The sequence below is a fragment of the Oryctolagus cuniculus genome, chromosome 19, assembly GCF_964237555.1.
Source record: "Oryctolagus cuniculus chromosome 19, mOryCun1.1, whole genome shotgun sequence".
Taxonomy (NCBI): domain Eukaryota; kingdom Metazoa; phylum Chordata; class Mammalia; order Lagomorpha; family Leporidae; genus Oryctolagus; species Oryctolagus cuniculus.
The window spans coordinates 12382832-12402055 of record NC_091450.1 but is presented as its reverse complement, the minus strand read 5'-3'; the positions used below and the strand labels follow the sequence as shown (position 1 = coordinate 12402055).

Below are 19224 nucleotides of genomic sequence, written 5' to 3'. Positions count from 1 at the left end.
GACGCCGCACCTGCTCGTGCGCCCGTGGCTTTTAATGAGTACAGGCAGATGGTCACTTATTTATTTCACTCAGCCTCAGTTTTACTTCTTTACAAAATGGGGAGAATTCATCATCTCCGCTGTAGAAGCTGAAATGGTGGCTACAAAACTGTTCCCGCCGCAGAGGAAAAACCGTGGGAACTTGACGACGAAGGGAAAGTCCCAGCCCCACCCCACGCGCCTGCAGCCTCCCGCCTTCTAAACTGGACGGGGCGGGGCCCCGGCATCGACCGCTCGGCGCTCCTCTAGGCGCCCTGGCGTGATCGGAGGAGCTGAGTGATCGGAAGTCCTCGTGCTAGCCTGACTGCTCATAGGAAGAGCGCCGAGGAGCTCAGCCCCGATGGAACCAGTCGTCGCCAGCCCCGCGGAAGAGGGAGCACCGTCCAAGGACGAGAGGTTCGTTTGAGAAGCTCGAGAGCGCGGACAGCGCAGGCCGGGAGGGGAAGGAGCCCGCAGACGCCCAGTGAGGGCGCTCAGCGAGGGACAGCATGGCCCCCGCGCGTGCGCTTTGGGAAGCCCTGGAGCTTGGAGCCGCGCATGCGCTGAGAACGCAGAGGGCGAAAGTCCTCGCGCATGCGTCCTGCTGCTCCTCGAAGGGTATTTTGTAGTCCTCGGTCGGTGGCCGTGCGCCTGCGCAGTTCTTGGTGTCGACTCGTTGCGGCTGTAGTACGCCTGCACAGGGTCTCAGTCTTGGCGCTGGTGTCCTGTCTGTCTCGGCCGCTTATTGCATCTGGGCACCGGGAGGTGGACAGGTGCCGGGGCTTCGCCGGCGCCTTAGGGACAGAGCAATCCTGTGCCCTTTTTTTTTTTTTTCTTTTCGAAATTTATTTCACTGAAATGCAGTTTGAAGCAGAGAGAGAACTTCTATCTGCTGGTTCACTCCCCAAATGGCCTTAAGGACCGGAGCTGGGCCAGACTGGAGCCAGGAGCCAGGAGCTTCTTCCGGGTCTCCCACGTGGGTGCAGGGGCCCAAGGCCTTGGGCCATCTTCCGCGGCATTCCCAGGCCATAGCAGAGAGCTGGGTCGGAAGTGGAGCAGCCGGGACTGGAACCGTCCGCGCCCACGTGGTGCTCCCAGGGAGTCTGTTGCCTGCGCACAGCCCGACACCCTGCACCCTGCGGGTGTCGTGGTGTGGGTCTGAGGGGCTGGTTCACCCTGCCATCTTCAGTCGGCCCTGGGAGGTGCCCACTTGGGCTGTTCGCTAAGCAAAGCAGGCCTGTTTGCCTGGGGACCCCTTGGTGGGTGGGTGGGGGGTTTCTGAACTCGCAGCCTGAGCTGTTCCCCCTGTGTGTGCATCTGCGCCTGGCTCCTTTGTTTTAACACAACCAACAAGAAGCCGAATCACACCGACAGGTCAGTTCCTAGAAGCTTTTTTTTTTTTTTTTTTTTAATCTGTTTGAAAGGCAGGGCTACAGAGAGGGAGAGAGACAGAGAAAGATCTATCTGCTGGTTCACTCTCCAGATGGCCACAACAGCAAGGGCTGGGCCAGGAGCCGGGAACTCCATCTGGGTCTCCGATGTGGGTGCAGGGGAGACCCACATGCTTTCCCAGCTGCATCGGCAGGGAGCTGGATCAGAAGTGGAGCTGCCAGGACTCAAACCGGCACCCACGTGGGATGCTGGTGTCGCAGGCGGTGGCTTCCGCCCCTTGTAAAATCTTCCTGACCCTGTTTTCAGGATGAACTTTTAGGGGCTGAATCCTTAGCTCTGCTGTTTGATGCAGCTGTACCCAGCCTTGCGCTGATAACTGCGCTGTTTCATGAGGCCCTGGGGAGCTGGGGAGGCTCAGTCCCCAAAGCCAGGACACAGCCGGACCCCGGGGCTGCTTCTCTGTCCCTGCCCCCACCCCACCTGCTGCTTCCGTAACCAACAAGCAGTGTTTTCAGGTGGACCGCTGTAGAGTGAGGCCACGAGGCCCCTCAGGCTTTTACAGGTGGCCTTGCCTTGGGGAACCGTAGGGATAAACTCAGGTTTTGTTGAGAGATAAATGCTAGCAGTGTCCTGGCTTGGATGACAGTTTATACCGTTAACCCTGCTAGAAGGCTGTCCGTACAGCTCAAAGTAAACTTTTTTTTTTTTAAAGATTATTTATTTGAAAGGCAGAGCAAGGGAGGGAGGGGGAGAGAGAGAGAGAGAGAGAGAGAGCGAGCGTGCATCTACTGGTTCACTCCTCAAATGGCCATGACAGCCAGGTCTGGAGCAGGCCAAAGCCAGGAGCCAGGCGCTGCATTCTGGTGTCCCCCGTGGGTGGCAGGGGCCCAAGCACTTGAGCCGTCCTCGCGGCCTCCCAGGGTGTGCATTAGCAGGAAGCTGGATGGGATCCGGGGGTCCCAGGTAGCAGGTTAACCTGCCGTCTGCAGCACCTGCCCCAGGAGGCCGGTCCAGAGGCCAGCCTTTGGCTCAGCTCCGAAAGGCTGCCTCCCCCGTCTTAGACCCCCTCTGGAAGGCTGTTGGTTTTTTTATAGCTTCTTATAAAAAGCCATTCAGTGAGGCGCTCCAGGAAGCTGATTGACAAAGCCAGGGCCAATGCTACTTAGGCTGGTCCCTTCCTATGGAAAACCGCCTGATGCAACACCTCCACCCAGCCTTCCCCCCGCGGGCCGGCTCCAGCTTGGGTTGCATAGACACTGCTGCTTCTGGAAGTGAACAGGAATGGGGTGCACCCGGCCAGACCAAGGCTCTTCCCTCCTGGAAGAGGGAAGAGTCCTTCCCCTGTGACTGACAGGTGCCCGCTGCAGCCTGCGGCCTGGAGGGTTGATTGACAGGACAAACAGGACACATTCCTGGCACTACACCCTGGAAGGCTGGCTTGAAAAACAAACCAGGGGCGGGTGTTGTGGCATGGTGGATTAAACTGCTGCCTGCCATAGCAGCGTCCCGTGTGAGCTCTGGTTCGAGTCCTGGCAGCTCCGTTTCCAGTCTGCTCCCTGCTAATGCACCTGGGGAAACCCTGGAGGATGGCCCAAGTGCTTGGCCTGGCCCAGTCCCAATCATTGTGGCCAGTTGGGAAGTGAACCAGTGGATGGAAGATCAAGGTTGATCTCTCTCTCTCTCTCTCTCTCTCTCTGACTGTAATTCTGCCTTTCAGATAAATAAATTTTTATTTATTTATTTGACAGAGACAGTGAGAGAGACAGAAAGAAAGATCTTCCTTCCATTGGTTCACTCCCCAGATGGCCGCAAGAGCCAGAGCTACTTCAATCCAAAGCCAGGAGCCAGGTGCTTCCTCCTGGTCTCCCATGCGGGTGCAGGGCCCAAGCACTTGGGCCATCCTCCACTGCACTCCTGGGCCACAGCAGAGAGCTGGCCTGGAAGAGGGATAACTAAGAGTACTAGAACCCAGTGCCCATATGGGATGCTGGTGCCGCAGGTGGAGGATTAGCCAAGTGAGCCACGGTGCCAGCCCCCAGATAAATAAATCTTAAAGAAAAAGAGGGCAAAAACAAACCAAATGCCATTTGCCCCGCCCCCAGACAGGCTGTAGGCTACAGGGAAGCCGGTATTTAAGCTGGGTCGCAGCGCCACTCTGGGAGACTCTGGCACACTCCTGCCACCAAGTGTGTTCCACATGGCAGTGTTTAAACAGCCAAACTGCCCAGGGCTGTGGGAGCTGCAGGGCCAAGAAAGCCAGCGCGCCCGGTCCCCTCCTGCCGCCGATACACAGCCCCGTGGGAGGCTGGTGCTTCCGGTCACTCAGGCGGCCCACGCAGAGGCGGTCAGACCTCGGAAACCCGAGCAGCCAGTCTGAGGCACCCAGCGGCAGGCGGAGTCTCTCCTGTGGGGTCTGATCGGCCGCTGCAGAAGCTGGCGTTTCCCAGCCGAGTTATAGAGACTGGCCCCAGGCTGCCCAGGGCAGGGGCTGGCTCGCGGAGACCCACCCTGAGGCCACCTGGGGAACTTGGGTGACAGATCAGCCCCTGAGGCAGCCGTGGGAGGCTGTGAGCTCCTCCATCTTAGAAGGCCAGTTTGCAAAGTCCGCCATCTGCATCCCGGGAGACGGGTCTCCAGCCCATTTGGAACCATCTGGGAGGTCATCCCATGAGACCCCCAAAACCAGTGCACAAGGCTGGGACGTTTGGCCACAGCAGCAGCCGCCTTTACCACAAAACGTGGTCTTCGGGGAGGCCTTTTACAGGCTCTGTGAGAGGACCAAACAGGAGGCCTCGGAGGTGTTCTGGATGCTTCCCTGTAAGACACTCTGATTGGGCCGTGAGGATCCCGGGGGTGAACGGTACCCCATGCTGCGTTGTACGGCCGGTGGATAAGGGCCACGCAGGTCTGTTGGACTGTGAAATGCTCCCAGAAGGCTCCTGAGACCAACAGGAGGCACCCATGTACCTGCTAGGAGGCTGGAGATAAGAACCAGCCGGGCAGGTTAGTGCCAGGCCCCTGAGGCTCACAGCCCCATCACACACTGAGCGAACTGGACAGGATCCATGCTGTGAACCAAGGGTGCCTGCACGCCGGGAAGACAGAAGTGAGAGTACCGGCAAGGTTCAAGTTAGGCTTCTGTAATCCAGGCTCCGCAGTGGCGTCCCTGGGCCGGCACAGTGGCCCAGCCTGTTAAGCTGCCCCATGTGATGCCAGCATCGCGTATCGGTGGGTCGCTCTGCTCTGGTCCAGCTTCGTGCTAATGCACCTGGCGGCCAGTGGACAATGAGTCCAGGACTTGGGTTCCTACTACTCACGAGGAATATCTGCGTGGAGTTCCTGGCTCCTGGCTTTGACCTGGCTGTTGCAGGAATTTGGAGAGTGGACTAGCAAATGGAAGATCTCTTTCCCATTTCTCCCCCCTGTCTGTCCCTCTGCCTTACAAATAAATAAATCTCAGAAAAGAAAAAGTAGAATCACCACCTTTACCTTGTCCTATATGTTAGAAACAACCCTGTTCTTTTTTCTATTGCTGCTATGACAAATCACCACCAACGGGTGGCGCACTCAAGTCGTTGGGCCCCTGCGTCCTTGTGGGAGACCCAGACAGGAGTTCCCGGCTCCTGCTTTGGCCTGGCCCAGCCAATCACTGGGGAGTGAACCAGCAGATGGAAGATCTGTGTCTGTCTGTAACTCTGCCTTTCAAATAAATAAGTAAATCTTTTATTAGAAAAGAAAAGAGATGATCTCAGGGAGACATGGAGGCGCTGGCTGGTGCGGGCTGGGTCTGTGCCCGGGCTCTAACCTTTGCGTGATCCTCCCCAGGCATGCATCTGCCGGCGCGAGGGGTGCTACAGATACTCTGGCGGGATCAGGCCACCTCTGGGAGGCCCTCAGGGCCCTGCTGCCGCCGCAGGATGAGCTGAGGCTGGAGCTGGGTGACACGGTGGACAGGAGCGTGGCGACGCTGGTGCGGCAGGCCGCCGAGCTCTTCCACGGCGGCAGGTGGGACGAGTGTCGGCAGAGCAGCGAGGTGCTGCTGGACTACGCCTGGGAGCGGCTCAACACGGGGCCGTGGCGGGACGTGGACAAGGACTGGCGGCGCGTCTACGCCTTCGGCTGCCTACTGAAAGCCCTGTGCCTGTGCCAGGCCCCCCGGGAGGCCTCCACTGTGACCGCGGCGCTGCGGGTCTGCGACATGGGCCTGCTGATGGGGGCGGCCATCTTTGGGGACATCCTCATTAAAGTGGCCGCCATCTTGCAGAAGCACCTGCCGCCTGGAAAGAGGCCTGCCCAGGACCGCGGCCAGGAGCAGCCCGGCGAGAAGGTACCCAGGCGCGGTCATCCCTGCCCCACCCCGGGTCTCTTCCCCCCAGGTGAGGTCTGGTGGTGGCTCCAGTGATTTTGAAAATGGGGATGTTCGATCCATTTCTGGTGCCTGCCGACCAGTGCTTGCTCAGGAGGGGGAAGGGTGGAAGCCTTGGCTCCTGGAAGAAATGGCCTAAAGGGATCACATGGGCGGGGGCCACAGCCACCTCCCCAGCTGCCCCGGTCTCTGTGCTACTGACTCCCCTTCTTGGGTCCCCCACCCCACACACATGTCCCTACGGGTACAGGGGCTCCTTGACTTACAATGAGGCTGCAGCCCCGCGAACCCCTCGTGAGTCGGAAGTGCATTGAGTACAGCTGCCTGCTCTCGCAGCTGAGTGACACTGCACCCTCAGGTCGCATGGTGACCGGGGACCCCAACAGCATTGCCGGGGCGGGGGGAGCATGGACCTGCCCCTCCCACCCCTGCCCGACGCTAGTCCAGGAAGAGCTCCAAACGCCTGTCCCTTTGCACCGTGGCAAAGTGAAAAATCCAGACAAGGGACCCAATCTGGGAGCGTCTGCACCCAGGTGCGGGTGCCCATGAGTGCCCTACAGGTGCAGAGGGGGGCTCCCTCAGGCTTCGCCCTGGGCCCACGCCAACCCCATGCTCTCCTCCCACCCCTGGCAAGTCAGTCCTTCCTCTGGGCCTCGGTGTTCCTGGCTGTAAAATGGCAGAGTCCCTTCCCCCGAAAGAAAAGCCTTGGATGTCCCGGGCAGTGGGGAGCAGGGCTGTGGGGGTGTCACTGACACTTATCTGAATGTTTCTAGAACCCCCTGGAAGGAATGTTATGTCTGTATCAGAACATGCAGGTGGGCGCCACCAGAACAGGAGGACACCCCCCCCGGGGTGGGGGGGCAGGGAGGGAGGTGGTCGCACAGCCCAGAGTGGACCCCTGGGTTCTGTAAGGGCTGCCCTGACGCCCAGGAGGGGTCTGGGCTCCGGGTGCCAGCAGCATATGCTGTCTTCCCCCAAGGGAAGCCGGCTGCTCAGCACACACGCAGAAACCTGTCCTGTGTCACGTGGGCTTGGAGAAAAATGAGAGATCCCGATGAGCAAGTAGGTTTATAGAATCCCGTCCTGCCACGGGCACCGTGGGGCCAAGGGCAGGGCGTGTTGGTTGCCCTTTTTAAATTTTTTTAAAAGATTTATTTATTTGAAAGGCAGAGTTACAAAGAGAGAGGGAGAAATCTTGCATCTGCTGGTTTACTCCCCAGATGGCTGCAAGAGCTAGGGCTGGGCCAGGCCAAAGCCAGGAGCCCCGAGCTCCATCTGGGTCTCCCATGTGGGTGGCAGTGGCTCAAGGACTTGGACTGTCTTCCACTGCCTTCCCAGGCACAATTAGCAGGGAGCTGACTTGGAAGTGGAGCAGCCAGGACTCGAACCAGCGCTCATATGGGATGCCAGTGCTGCAGGAGGCGGCTTAACCCGGTGGGCCACAACGCCAGCCCCAGTGGTAGGCCTTTAAGAGGACAGGGCAGACATGCAGGTTACAGGATGAGTATCAGTCCCCTCCCCCAGCCACGTCTGTCCCAAGGGAAAATGGAAGCAGCCTCACCCCCAGGGTAGCCTCTGTGTGGGGCTGTGTGGTGGGCTCTGGAATCACCTTCCCGTGACCCAGGCCAGGGTCCCAGCCTCCAGGCCTCCCCAGGCCCCCGGAAGAGGGCATTTGCTGCACAGGGTCCCAGTGCCGCAGGGCTGCGCATGTGCCCTGGCCTCTGGGGCTCACCCGGGGGTGAGTGGCAGGAGAACGGCATTTCTTGGGCAGGGGAGTAGGAGGGAGGCCAGGGAAGGCGGCTCCCCGTCCATCTCAGAGGACTGTGACAGTGTGGAGAGCAGGGGAGCCAACACGTGCTGGTCGGCGGGCCTGGGTGCTTCCTGGGGCAGGAGGGGTCCTGACTCCCAGCAGCACGGGGAGGGACTGGCTTAGGTTCCCCGATGGGGAGGGGGAGATGGCCGAGGAAGAATCTGCAGGGGAGGTAGTGCTGCCCCTTGGTCATAACGGCTCCTGCCCGTGGGCAGAGCAGGTGTGCATGGAAGACAGGAGGGGACAGGACAGGGGACGGGCAGGCCTCGGTGCAGTCGCCGTAATAACAGCTAGCGCCCTCTGTTGTTGGGGCTGTGGATGACACGCAGGCTGTCCCCGCTGTGCCTGGGGGTGCCTCACGTGCTGCCTCTCAGCTTGTGCCGTTTGTTGTCTGGTTTCCATTGTAGAGAGCCAGGAGTGACCCGGTCCCGGTTCCGGAGGTGACGCTGGACAGCGCGGTGCCCCGGCTGCGCCGCCCGTCTCTCCAGCACTTCAGGGAGCACTTCCTGCTGCCCGGGAGGCCAGTGGTCTTGGAGGGCGTGGTGGACCATTGGCCCTGCATGAAGAAGTGGAGGTGCGTGGTGGCCGCAGGGCCAGGAGCCCCCCATCTCAAGTCCCTAGGGCCTCCCGAGTCCCTGCCCCTCCAAGCCAAGGCAGCGGAGCCCCTGGCACCGATCATGGGGTTTCAGCAGGAGTTCAGAGTCAGGTGCCCCAGAGGCGGCCAGAGTCTCCCCCTCCACAGCTTTGCTGGCCCGAAGCAGTTTCTAAACCAGTGCCCAAGCAGAGCTTCAGGGTCAGCCCCTCTTGTGCAGGGGTAGAAGCTGGGGCACTGGGACCCCCACAGGTGAAGCAGGGGAGACCCCAGACACCTGCAGCCCCTCGGTGGGGCTCCCAGCCCCGCTGTGTTTGCTCTCTGCCCAGGCCCATGGAGGGGGCTCCGTATCTGCAGATTCAGCCTCGGTGGAGACACAGCTAGGCTGTGAGGGAGGCCTCTCTGCTTTTCCCACCATTGTTCCCTCCTCTAGGGAGCATAACCCAGCTGTTGATGGGCATTGCACTGCATTGCAGGTTAGAAGTCACCTAGAGGTGACCCGGACCCCGTGAGGATGTGTGCGGGTTATATGCAAATGCCGCTCCCTTTTATACAAGGGACTGGAGCTTCCGAGGACTCTGCTGTCCAGCAGGGGTGCCACAAATCCCCTGTGTCTCCAAGACAGCGCAGGGGGTCAGCCTTGGAGAGAGCGGCGCCCACTGAGACTCACGGGCAAGTATTGTGGGAGCTGTCAACCCGGCAGGACTGGGGACCGGGCACCAGGACAGGCACTTGCCATGTCTGTGTCTCACTCTCCCTGGTTCCCCTGGGACAGGCCCTGTCACCCTGTGGGGAGCAGGGGCTCAGAGTGGTTAAGGCACCTGCTTCAGTGTCCCAGCTGAGTGACAGGATTAGTGGAGAGGGACGCTCGTGGCCCCAGGGACTGGAGCAGCCCAGAGATCCAGGGTCATAGCCATACAGTATTAGCTGTGTGACCACGGCAGGTCACTGCCCTCTGTGCTGGCATGGGGCGACAGTGGGCGTCCACCTCCAAGTGGAGGTGCCCTCAGCCCCACGCCCAGCGCTGACACCGAGCCTGCGCGTGCTTCCGTAGCTTGGAGTACATCCAGGAGGTTGCCGGCTGCCGTACTGTCCCAGTGGAGGTGGGGTCCAGATACACGGACGAGGAGTGGTCCCAGACGCTCATGACCGTCGGGGACTTCATCCGCAAGTACATCGTGGACGAGGTATGGCGTCCGCCCCGCCCCGCCCCGGGGGAGAACCCTGCGTGCTGTGTGTGTCTTGGGGGGAGGGGGGACGTCAGTCCACGGGAGTCTGAGGCAGAAGGCTGGCCAGAGCTGGGAGGGTGGGCTGCCCTGCCAACAAGACGCGAGGGCTCATTGCAGGCTTTTGTTGTTGTTAATTCAGTGGATTTCAGCACGCTCATAGATTGTGCTGTCATCATCAGAATTCCAGAACGGTGTCATCACTCCCAAAAACTCCCCCTCTCATGAGGAGTCCCTTCCCGTTCCCTCTCCCACCTGCAGCCCCTGGCAGCCCCCCCCCCCCCCCCGCCCCGTTCTGATGTCTGGTTCTGGGGCTTGCTCGACTCTGTGGCTTGCAGTGTGTGGCTGCCTGCAGGGAGAAGGGTGTTTCCAGGGCTCACCTGCGGTGGGTGTGGCGGCCCAGGGCCGTCCCGCGTGTTTTGCCCATGAGCTCGTCTGTGGCTGGCCAGCAGGGCTGTTCACCCTCTTTGCTTGCTGTGGAAAACACCGCCGTGGACATGCACGTGCGAGTTGCAGGGTCGGGAGGGACTGGCGTTTGTCTTCTGTAGTTGCCAACCCGGGACGGTCACTCACTTCCCGAGGGACCTCCCATTGTCTCCTATCGCACCCTGGGTAGGGGTGGCTCCCTCTTCCAAGGTCCTGAGAGCATAGAACGTGCAGCCCCGAGTGTATGGGAAGCAGTCCGGTCCTCGGGCGGAGAGCACAGCCAAGCGGGCCAGCGCACGGCAGGCAGGAGGAGGGCCTGGGCCAGGCAACACTGGGTAGAACCCAGCCTGTGTGGCCACAGCTGCTGACTCAGCACCATGACTTCTGGTTACCTGGGGGCTGGGTGGGGTGAGTCGCAGGCTGCCGCTGCCCCTCACAGGGCTCTCGTGGGGATCTGGACGTGAGCCGTGCCCAGCGCCTGGCCTTGCCGTCTGGCAGGGGGTAAAGATGGAGAGGGATGCAAAGCCAGAGACAGCTCCCCTCCGCTCCAACACTTGGGGCTCAGAGCTCAACCCTGCACTCCACCCCCTGTGACCCTATGGCGGCCCTCGGCTTCCTTCCCAGAGCCCCTCACACACTGGGGAACGCGGTGTGCCAAGCATCAGTCTTCGCCACCGAATGGCAGAAATGGTCGCAAGATGACAGTAGCTGGCGTGGGTGGAGATGCAGGAGAGTGAGCGCTCACAGCCGGGCGGGCAGAGTGCGGTGATTTCACTCGGGGCTGGTGGCCCGGCAGAAGCTACTGAAATGTAAAACCCACACCCCCGAGACTCAGGCATCTGCTTTTCGGCGCACGCCGACGTAAGGAGCTATGTAGCCATGCACAGCCTGTGGCAGAGCAGCCCGGATGGGACAGACGCGCGTGTGTGGATCCGTGGATCCTCGTGATGCATCATGGAGTGACACAGCCGAATCTCGCAGTACTGGGTCTAGCCCAGTGCTGGTCCCACAGCCTGGGGCAGGGGTGGGGCAGGGGCGGGGCGGGGCACAGCCCCTGTCTGAATGTGGTCTTTCCTCCCGTGGATTAGGCCGGGGACGTCGGGTACCTCGCTCAGCACCAGCTCTTTGACCAGGTGAGTCTGAGACTCCTCCCCTCCCTGGGCAGGGCACACGGTGCTCCAGTGTCACCCACGGGGCTGTCGCCACTGGGCCCGGGGTCTGGGACCCCACCCCCACCCCCCGCCTGAGAGAGGGCTGCAGCTCATCAAGGGGTGAGGGGACCACTCACAGTGGCCCCAGGCTGGGGACATGGAGGTGGAGCTCCTGGCGGGTGGTCCAGGGAGCCAGGCAGGCAAGCTCCCTGCTGCCCTGCGGCCCATCACAGCCAAGGCCACGTGGCCAGCTGGTGAGCGCAAGCTGCAGCCTTTATATAAGGAACCAGGCACGGCAGCCCACAGCTAACCCACCCATCATAACCAACCCACACTGCCATAACTAACCCATCCCACCACAGCTAACCCACCCCGCCATAACTAACCCACTCTGCCATAGCTAACCCACCCTGCCATAACCAACCCACCCCGCCATAACTAACCCACTCTGCCATAGCTAACCCACCCTACCATAATGAACCCATCCCACCACAGCTAACCCACCTTGCCATAACCAAGCCACCCCACCATAACTAACCCACCCCACCATAGCTAACCCACCCCTACCATAACTAACCCATCCCGCCACAGCTAACCCACCCCACCACAACCAACTCATCCCACCACAGCTAACCTACCCATCATAACCAACCCACTCTGCCATAACTAACCCATCCCACCACAGCTAACCCACCCTGCCATAACTAACCCATCCTATCACAGCTAACCCTCCCTGCCATAATCAACCCACCCCATCATAACCAACCCACACTGCCATGACTAACCAATCCCACCACAGCTAACCCACCCCACCATAGCTAACCTATCCCACCAAAGCTAACCCACCCCACCATAACCAACCCACACTGCCATAACTAACCCATCCCACCACAGCTAACCCACCTCACCATATCCAACCCACCCCATCATAACTAACCCACCCCATCATAACTAACCCACCCCAACCATAACTAACCCTGCTATAACTAACCAACCCCACCACAGCTAACCTACCCTGTCACAGCAACTCACTATGCCATGACTAACCTACTTCACAATAACTAACCCCACCACAGCTAATCCACCCTGCCCTAACTAACCCACCCCACCACAGCTCACCTACCCTGCCACAGCAACTCACTATGCCATGACTAACCTACTTTACAATATAACTAATTCACCCCACCTCAGCTAATCCACCCCACCCTAACTAACCCACCCCACCACAGCTAACCCACCTTGCCATAGCTAACCCACCACACCATAACTAACCCACCCTCACCATAGCTAACCCACATAACCATAACTATCCCACCCCAGCATAACTAACCCACCCCACCACAGCTAACCCACCTAGCCATAGCTAACCCACCACACCATAACTAACCCACCCTCACCACAGCTAACCCACGTAACCATAACTGTCCCACCCCAGCATAACTAACTCACCCCACCACAGCTAACCCACCCCACCATAACCACCCTGCCATAACTAACCCATCCCACCACAGCTAACCCACCCCACCATAACCAACCCACCCCACCATAACTAACCCACCCCACCATAAGTATTCCACCCACCATAACTAACCTACCCCAGCATAATTAACCCACCATGACACAGCTCACCTACTCTACCATAACTAACCCCTCCTACCATACTAACCTACCATAGTAACCTACCCCACCACAGCTAACCCACCCCACCACAGCTCACCTACTCTACCATAACTAACCCCACCTACCATACTAACCTACCATAGTAACCTACCCCACCACAGCTAACCCACCCCGCCACAGCTCACCTGCTCCCCAATGACACACTCCTGCCAGAACGCCCCCTCCCCACTGCCCTGCACCCATCCGTCTGCACCCTGGTCACCCTCCCACCCTGGTCACCTCTGCGGGTGCAGCCTGCAATGGGATGGCGTCGGCATGGCTCGGCGGCTGGCACTCCACCAGGGCTTGTGGGAGGGGCTCAGCACAGAGCCCTGCTGGAATCCGAGGACTCCGGGGCTGTCTGTGGGAGGTGAGACCGGGCGGGGCTTCCCCTGCCCTCGCTGTGGGTTCCACGTCATCTGTGGGTGGCTGCGCGCAACAGTGGACATGACCTTGTTAGTTTTTCATGTTTGTTTGTCTTCATTGACGTGAAAGGTAGCGAGATCCTCCAGCCACCAGCTCACTCCCCAGAGGGCTGCACCAACCAGGGCTAGGCCAGGCCAAAGCTCTCCCCGGGGAGTGACAGGGCCCCCTGCTGCCTCCCCGCATGCATCGGCAGGTCGCTGGGTGGGAAGTGGAGGAGGAGCCAGACTGCACGCGCTGATACGGGGAGCAGGTGTCCCGGAGGCCCTTAATCGCCGTGCTGATGCTGGCCCCTGCCATCGGCACGGGGACTGGCCCTGAAGGGGCGGCACATAGCTCCGCACAGCGCCCCTCAGGCTGGGGAGAGCTTCACTCTGGGGAAGCCCCGAGCCCCCTCCTGGCAGCCCTGTTTCAGCCCCACCAGGGTCCCATGAAGAATCCGAGCGCCCTGGCCGCGGGGGCTGGGGCTGCCCTGAGGTGACCCCCTGCCTGCCAGGAGTGAGTGGTTTCCAGAGCTGGGGTGGGCCAGTGGCTCTGCTGGAGGCCTTGGGAAATGTCTCCCCCCTCCCCCCCGACCCAGGTGCAGACCTGAGAGAGCAGCCTCTGGCGCCTGGCCCCACTGTGTGCCAGGAATGGGAACAAGTGCTCTGTGCTCACCCTGGGCTTTTAAAAGGGAGAAGCCAGGGCCGGGCCCTGTGGAACAGCAGGTCAGGCTGCCCCATGCGACACCCGTATCCTGTATGGCCGCTGGTTCTAGTCCACTTCCAATCCAACTGCCTGCTGGTGGCCTGGAAAGGCAGCCGAGGATGGCCCAAGTACTTGGGCCCCTGCACCCGCGTGAGAGACCTGGATGGAGTTCTCAGCTCCTGGCCTCCCCCTGATCCAGCCCTGGCTGTTGTGGCCATTGAAGGAGCAAGCAAACCGGCAAATGGAAGATTCTCTCTCTCTGCTCTTTCAAATCAATCATTCTTTTTTTAAAAAAGGTAGGAAGCCAGGGGTCCACGTGGCTGTTTTCCGTTTTCTCTCGCACGGATGTGTGGGTGCCCAGCTGTCCAGGAGAGGGCAGGGGTGGCAGTCCTCAGCTCCCTCTTATACATGCATTCATCACCCCAAACCCCGAAGGTGGCTGAGAGCCCCCACCCCCACCCCAGCCTCCAGCACAGACCCTCCTCCAGCCGGGGGTGCACGTCCACTCTGTCGCTGTCCCTGTTCCCCCAGGTGCCGTCTGCCCAGCTGACTCTCAGCTGTGGATTCCACTTGGGCTCATGTGCTAAGGGGACTTAAACCTTTCTCAGTCTTCCGTTGTGTGTTACCTGTGTTTGTCCTTGGTGGTTTCTGTCTTAGATCTTAGTGTGTCCCCCACGTTAGCCCCTCACTTGCCAGTCACTTTCAGCAAGTCTGTCTTTACAGTAATTCACTTATTTTCACTGTACCAACTGTGACTTTTTCCCCATTAGTAATTTTGGGATATCTTCCTCCCCAGAGATTGGATAAACATTCAGCCCTGTTTTCTTTCATTTGATTCTTTAAAGATACTTGACTCTTAAAAAAATGTCAAGCTGGTTTTGTTTTTTGTTTTTGTTTTTTTTTTTAAGATTTATTTATTTGAAAGTCAGAGTTACACAGAGAAAGGAGAGGCAGATTCGGTTTTTAAATAGTCCTTTAAATTCCTGTCTGTTCACACACATACCTAGTACAGTGTGTCTGCCAGTGTCCCTGGTGTGGGGCACCCCTGGGCCTGTGTGCCCCCAGCCTACCCCCATCCCTGTATGTGGGGTGGAGGGACCCCGGGCAGGTATGTCCCCAGCCTGCTCTATGTCCCTGTCTGTGGGGTGGGAGGACCCCTGGCAGGTGTGCCCTCAGCCTGCCCCCCGTCCATCTGTGGGGTGGGGGCACCCCGGGCAGGTGCATCCCCGGCCTATCCCCATTCCTGTCTGTTGGTGGGGGGATCCCCAGCAGGTGCGCCCCAACCTGCTCCCTTTCCCTGTCTGTGGGTTGGTGGGATGCCAGGCAGTTACACCCCTAGCCTGCTCCCCATCCCTGTCTGTGGAGTGGAGGGACCCCGGACAGTTACACCTCTGGCCTGCTCCCCATCCCTGTCTGTGGAGTGTGGGTACTCCGGGCAGGCACGCCCCCAGCCTGCTCCCCATCCCTGTCTGTGGGGTGGGGTACCCCGGGCAGGTACACCCCTGGCCTGCTCCCCGTCCCTGTCTGTGGGGTGGGGGGACTTTGGGCAGGTGTGCCCCCGGCCTGCCCCCCGCCCCTGTCTGTGGAGTGTGGGTACTCCGGGTAGGTACGCCCCCGGCCTACTCCCCGTCCCTGTCTGTGGGGTGGGGGACCCTGGGCAGGTGCGCCCCCGGCCTGCTCCCCGTCCCTGTCTGTGAGGTGGGGGACCCCGGGCAGGCGCGCCCCCGGCCTGCTCCCCGTCCCTGTCTGTGGGGTGGGGGACCCCGGGCAGGTGCGCCCCCGGCCTGCTCCCCATCCCTGTCTGAGGTGGGGGACCCCGGGCAGGTGCGCCCCCGGCCTGCTCCCCGTCCCTGTCTGTGGGGTGGGGGACCCCGGGCAGGTGCGCCCCCGGCCTGCTCCCCGTCCCTGTCTGTGGGGTGGGGGACCCCGGGCAGGTACGCCCCCGGCCTGCTCCCTGTCCCTGTGAGGTGGGGGACCCTGGGCAGGTGTGCCCCCGGCCTGCTCCCCATCCCTGTCGCTGGCCCCCACAGATCCCGGAGCTGAAGCAGGACATCAGTATCCCCGACTACTGCTGCCTGGGCGATGGGGAGGAAGATGAGATCACCATCAACGCCTGGTTCGGGCCCCGGGGCACCATCTCCCCGCTGCACCAGGATCCCCAGCAGAACTTCCTCGTCCAGGTGGGGGCCGACCCCACTCCCGTGGGATCTGGCTGTCTTGCCCACAGGCTCCTCACAAGACAGGGAGGTAGACAGCAAACATGGTGGGGCCTGTACAGGCGGGCTGCCCCATGCCATTACCCCTGCACCGGTGGCACCTGCCAGGCCCTGGGGAATGTGACTGGGAGTGCGTGCAGGAAAGGCGCACACTGGGGCTCTGAGCATGGGGGGGGGGTGGGGCGGAGGCCCCCACGGCTGACACGCCGCTGTGCTGCAGGTGCTGGGGAGGAAGTACCTCCGGCTGTACTCGCCGCAGCACTCCGACGCCCTGTACCCTCACGAGACGCCCCTCCTCCACAACACGAGCCAGGTGGGCCCGCGGGGACCGGGGTGCTGCTGCTGGGTCCCCTGTCCTGGCCCCGGCCCCCAGTCAGCGACGTCGTGTGCCTCCTCCAGGTGGACGTGGAGACCCCAGACCTGGAGAGGTTCCCCAGGTTCGCCGAGGCCCCCTCGCTGGCCTGCATCCTGTCGCCTGGCGAGATGCTCTTCATCCCCGCCACGCACTGGCACTACGTGCGGGCGCTCGACCTGAGCTTCTCCGTCAGCTTCTGGTGGGCGTAGCCGGCAGGGCAGCTGCCGGGGTCTGCGGCACCCACAGGCTGCCCTGGGAGCATGGAGCCACCCCGGGCGAGGTGGGCATGGCCAAGGAAGGCCGGGAGAACCCAGGGCACTCCAGGCAGGCATCCGAGAGCCTCCGACGTGTGGGGTGGGCCAGGTGGTGGGCGTGTGCAGGGGGAGGCGAGGACGAGGATTCAGCCTGGCGGCCCCACCACCATGCCATCTCCCTCCGTAGCCAGCGGGCACCGGGGAGGGTCCTTCCTGGCCTGGTCCGGGGCACGGTGCCCCGCTGACTGACGGGAGAGCCTCTGTGAGCCTCGCTGCCACAGGGCCAGCTGCCCGTGGAGGGCACAGGTTCCGCGGAAAGGGCCAGAGCCGCTCTGCACGTGGACGCCGCCCCTCCTGCCCCCTCCCCCAGAGACCCCACCTTCAGGCTTTCTGTGGACTTTGTTTCACCATTAAAAGGTCCCCTCTGGGAGAAGCACAAATGAGCGGCCGTTCCTAGGGGTTGTCTGGGCGGTGACAGCATTCACCACACGTGACGGCCGTGAGGGAGAGGAATTCATCCCAGGCCAAGTCCCAAAGAAACAGGGAGCAGGTGTCTGCCATGGTTAAGCCGCCGCTTCAGACTCCCGCAGCCCTATCGGAGCGCCTGGGTTCAAGCCCCAGCTCCACTTCCAGTCCCAGCTCCCTGCCAACACACACCCTGGGAGGCAGCGGTGACGGCTCCCATAGTCAGGTCCCTGCCCCGCAGTGGGAGCCCGGACTGAGTTCTGGCTCCTGGGTGTTTGGGGAGTGAGCCAGTGGATGGTTCATCCCCAACCCCATGTGCAATAAGGTAAATTCTAAATGTACTTTAAAATATAGAGGAAGCTTAACAAAGCTAAGAGTTGCAACTCACTAGTGCTGCAAGATGACCTGAAACAGATCCCTACTGGGTTCACAGTCTGCTTCAGGCTGGGGGTGGGAGCGCAGTTCAGCTACCAGAAACCAGAACCCGGGCGAGCCCCTCACACGCCTGCTGGGAACCCGCCCTAAGGAAACGCTGGATGGCCCGGGCGGCAGGGACAGGGACAGCAAAGCCGGGACATCCTAACCGCTCCGTGCCAAACAGCCCTTTAGAGCAGTGCACGTTTCTGTCCTGAGAAGCCGCCACGTCACGCCGAGCGACACGCAGTTCCTAATGTGCACAGTGAGCACGTACATGTGCACGGCCACGGTGCTCCAGCTGCGGGTGCTTCTAGGCCAGCAGTAAGGGTGGACGGGGCCGGTGCCGTGGCCTATCAGGCAGCCGGCATCCTGTATGGGCGCCAATTTGAGCCCCAACTGCTCCACTTCCAATCCAATCCCTGCCAATGTGCCTGAGAAAGCAACGGAGGACGTGGGCCCCTGCACCCATGTGGGAGACCCGGGTGAGGCGGCCAGTCGCAGCCATTCTAGCCATTTAGGGAGTGAGCCAGCAGACGGAAGACCTGTCTCTCACTCTTAACTCGGCCTTTCAAATAAATAAACCTTTTTAAAAGGACTATAGATGTTTGGTTTCATCTATCATTTGAAATTTTGCCACGAGTGTCAGTAGCTGTGGCGGAGCAGGTTAAGCCACCACGCAGTGCCAGCATCCCATGAGCACCACTCACACCGGAGATCCGGATAAAGCTCCTGGCTTCAACCTGGCCCAGCCCTGCTGTTGTGGGGTGAGAAGCAGATGAAAGAAATGCTGCACGGCTGAACAGTGGGGCAGGGAGAGGCAGGGGCACAAGCAGGGGCCGTCCTGGGGGTTGCATGGAGCCTCCTGGAGTAGAGACCAAACCACGGTGCAGCTGGAGCCATCCAGCGGGTGTGGACCATGGCCTGCATGCTGGGAGGCCAAGGTCACGCGGGGCAGGGTGTGGTGCAGTAGTCACCACCTAGGATGCCCGTATCCTACAACGAGGGCCAGGGTTAAGTCCTGGCTCCATCCGCTTCTGAGCCAGCTTCCTGCTTGTACACATCCTGGGAACAGTGGATGATGGCTTCAAGACCCACATGGGGGACCCAGATAGAGTTCTGGGCTCCTGGCTTTGGTCTGGCCCAGCCCTGGCTGTTGTAGACATCTGGGGAGAGCGCCAGCCAATGGAAGATCTCTGTCTCTGCCTTTCAAATAAAATGAAAGGCCGAGTGAGATGGTGCTGCTTCCAGCCCAGGGCAGCAGCCAGGGGGTTGGGCCCTTTGGCAGGTGGCTGGGCAGGACTTGGTGACAGTGGACACAGGAGGGCCAGCATGAGGCAGCACCTGGGCTGACTCCCAGGCTCCCAGCTGGGGCGGTTGCAGGGGTGGGGCTGCCATGCACCAAGAGGGGCACGGGGGCCAGAGGGGGCAGGAGTGCAGCCCTGCTTCCCGCTCATGCCTGGGGAGGCCAGCATCACCCTGGGGTCCAAACTGCTGGGAACAGGGGAGAACAAGGCTGTGACTCGCAGGTTCAGCCTGGAGCTGGCCGAGTCCTGAAGGGATGACCGAGTACAGCTGGGACTGCAGGCAATGCTCCCCCCTCCCCGAAGCGAGGACAATGAGCTGTTGGGCGGGAGTGGCTCGGGCCCCGTACCCCCTCGTGCAGGAGCAGTGCCCCAGCTGCACCCGCTGGGCGCACACCGAGGGCTTCTGGGTAAGCACTTCCAGGACAGGGAAGGCTGTGGCCACCTCCCGCTCCAGAGCCCAGGC

At 60.9% G+C, this 19224-nt stretch overlaps 1 protein-coding gene across 2 annotated transcripts; it reads left to right on the top strand.

Moving 5' to 3' along the window:
- Positions 1-254: 254 nt before the first annotated feature.
- Positions 255-18053, top strand: KDM8 (lysine demethylase 8). 2 transcript variants are annotated; one of them, XM_051847532.2, is made up of 8 exons: positions 258-435; positions 5236-5737; positions 7994-8160; positions 9233-9365; positions 10919-10963; positions 15781-15930; positions 16187-16279; positions 16366-18053. In XM_051847532.2, the coding sequence occupies exons 1-8, from the start codon at positions 380-382 to the stop codon at positions 16528-16530; spliced, it is 1311 nt and encodes a 436-aa protein (XP_051703492.2). In that variant the 5' UTR covers positions 258-379; the 3' UTR covers positions 16531-18053. The 2 variants fall into 2 exon arrangements, with proteins under 2 accessions (XP_069921081.1, XP_051703492.2); XM_070064980.1 differs by having other exon boundaries at positions 255-435; positions 16187-17015.
- Positions 18054-19224: the final 1171 nt, after the last annotated feature.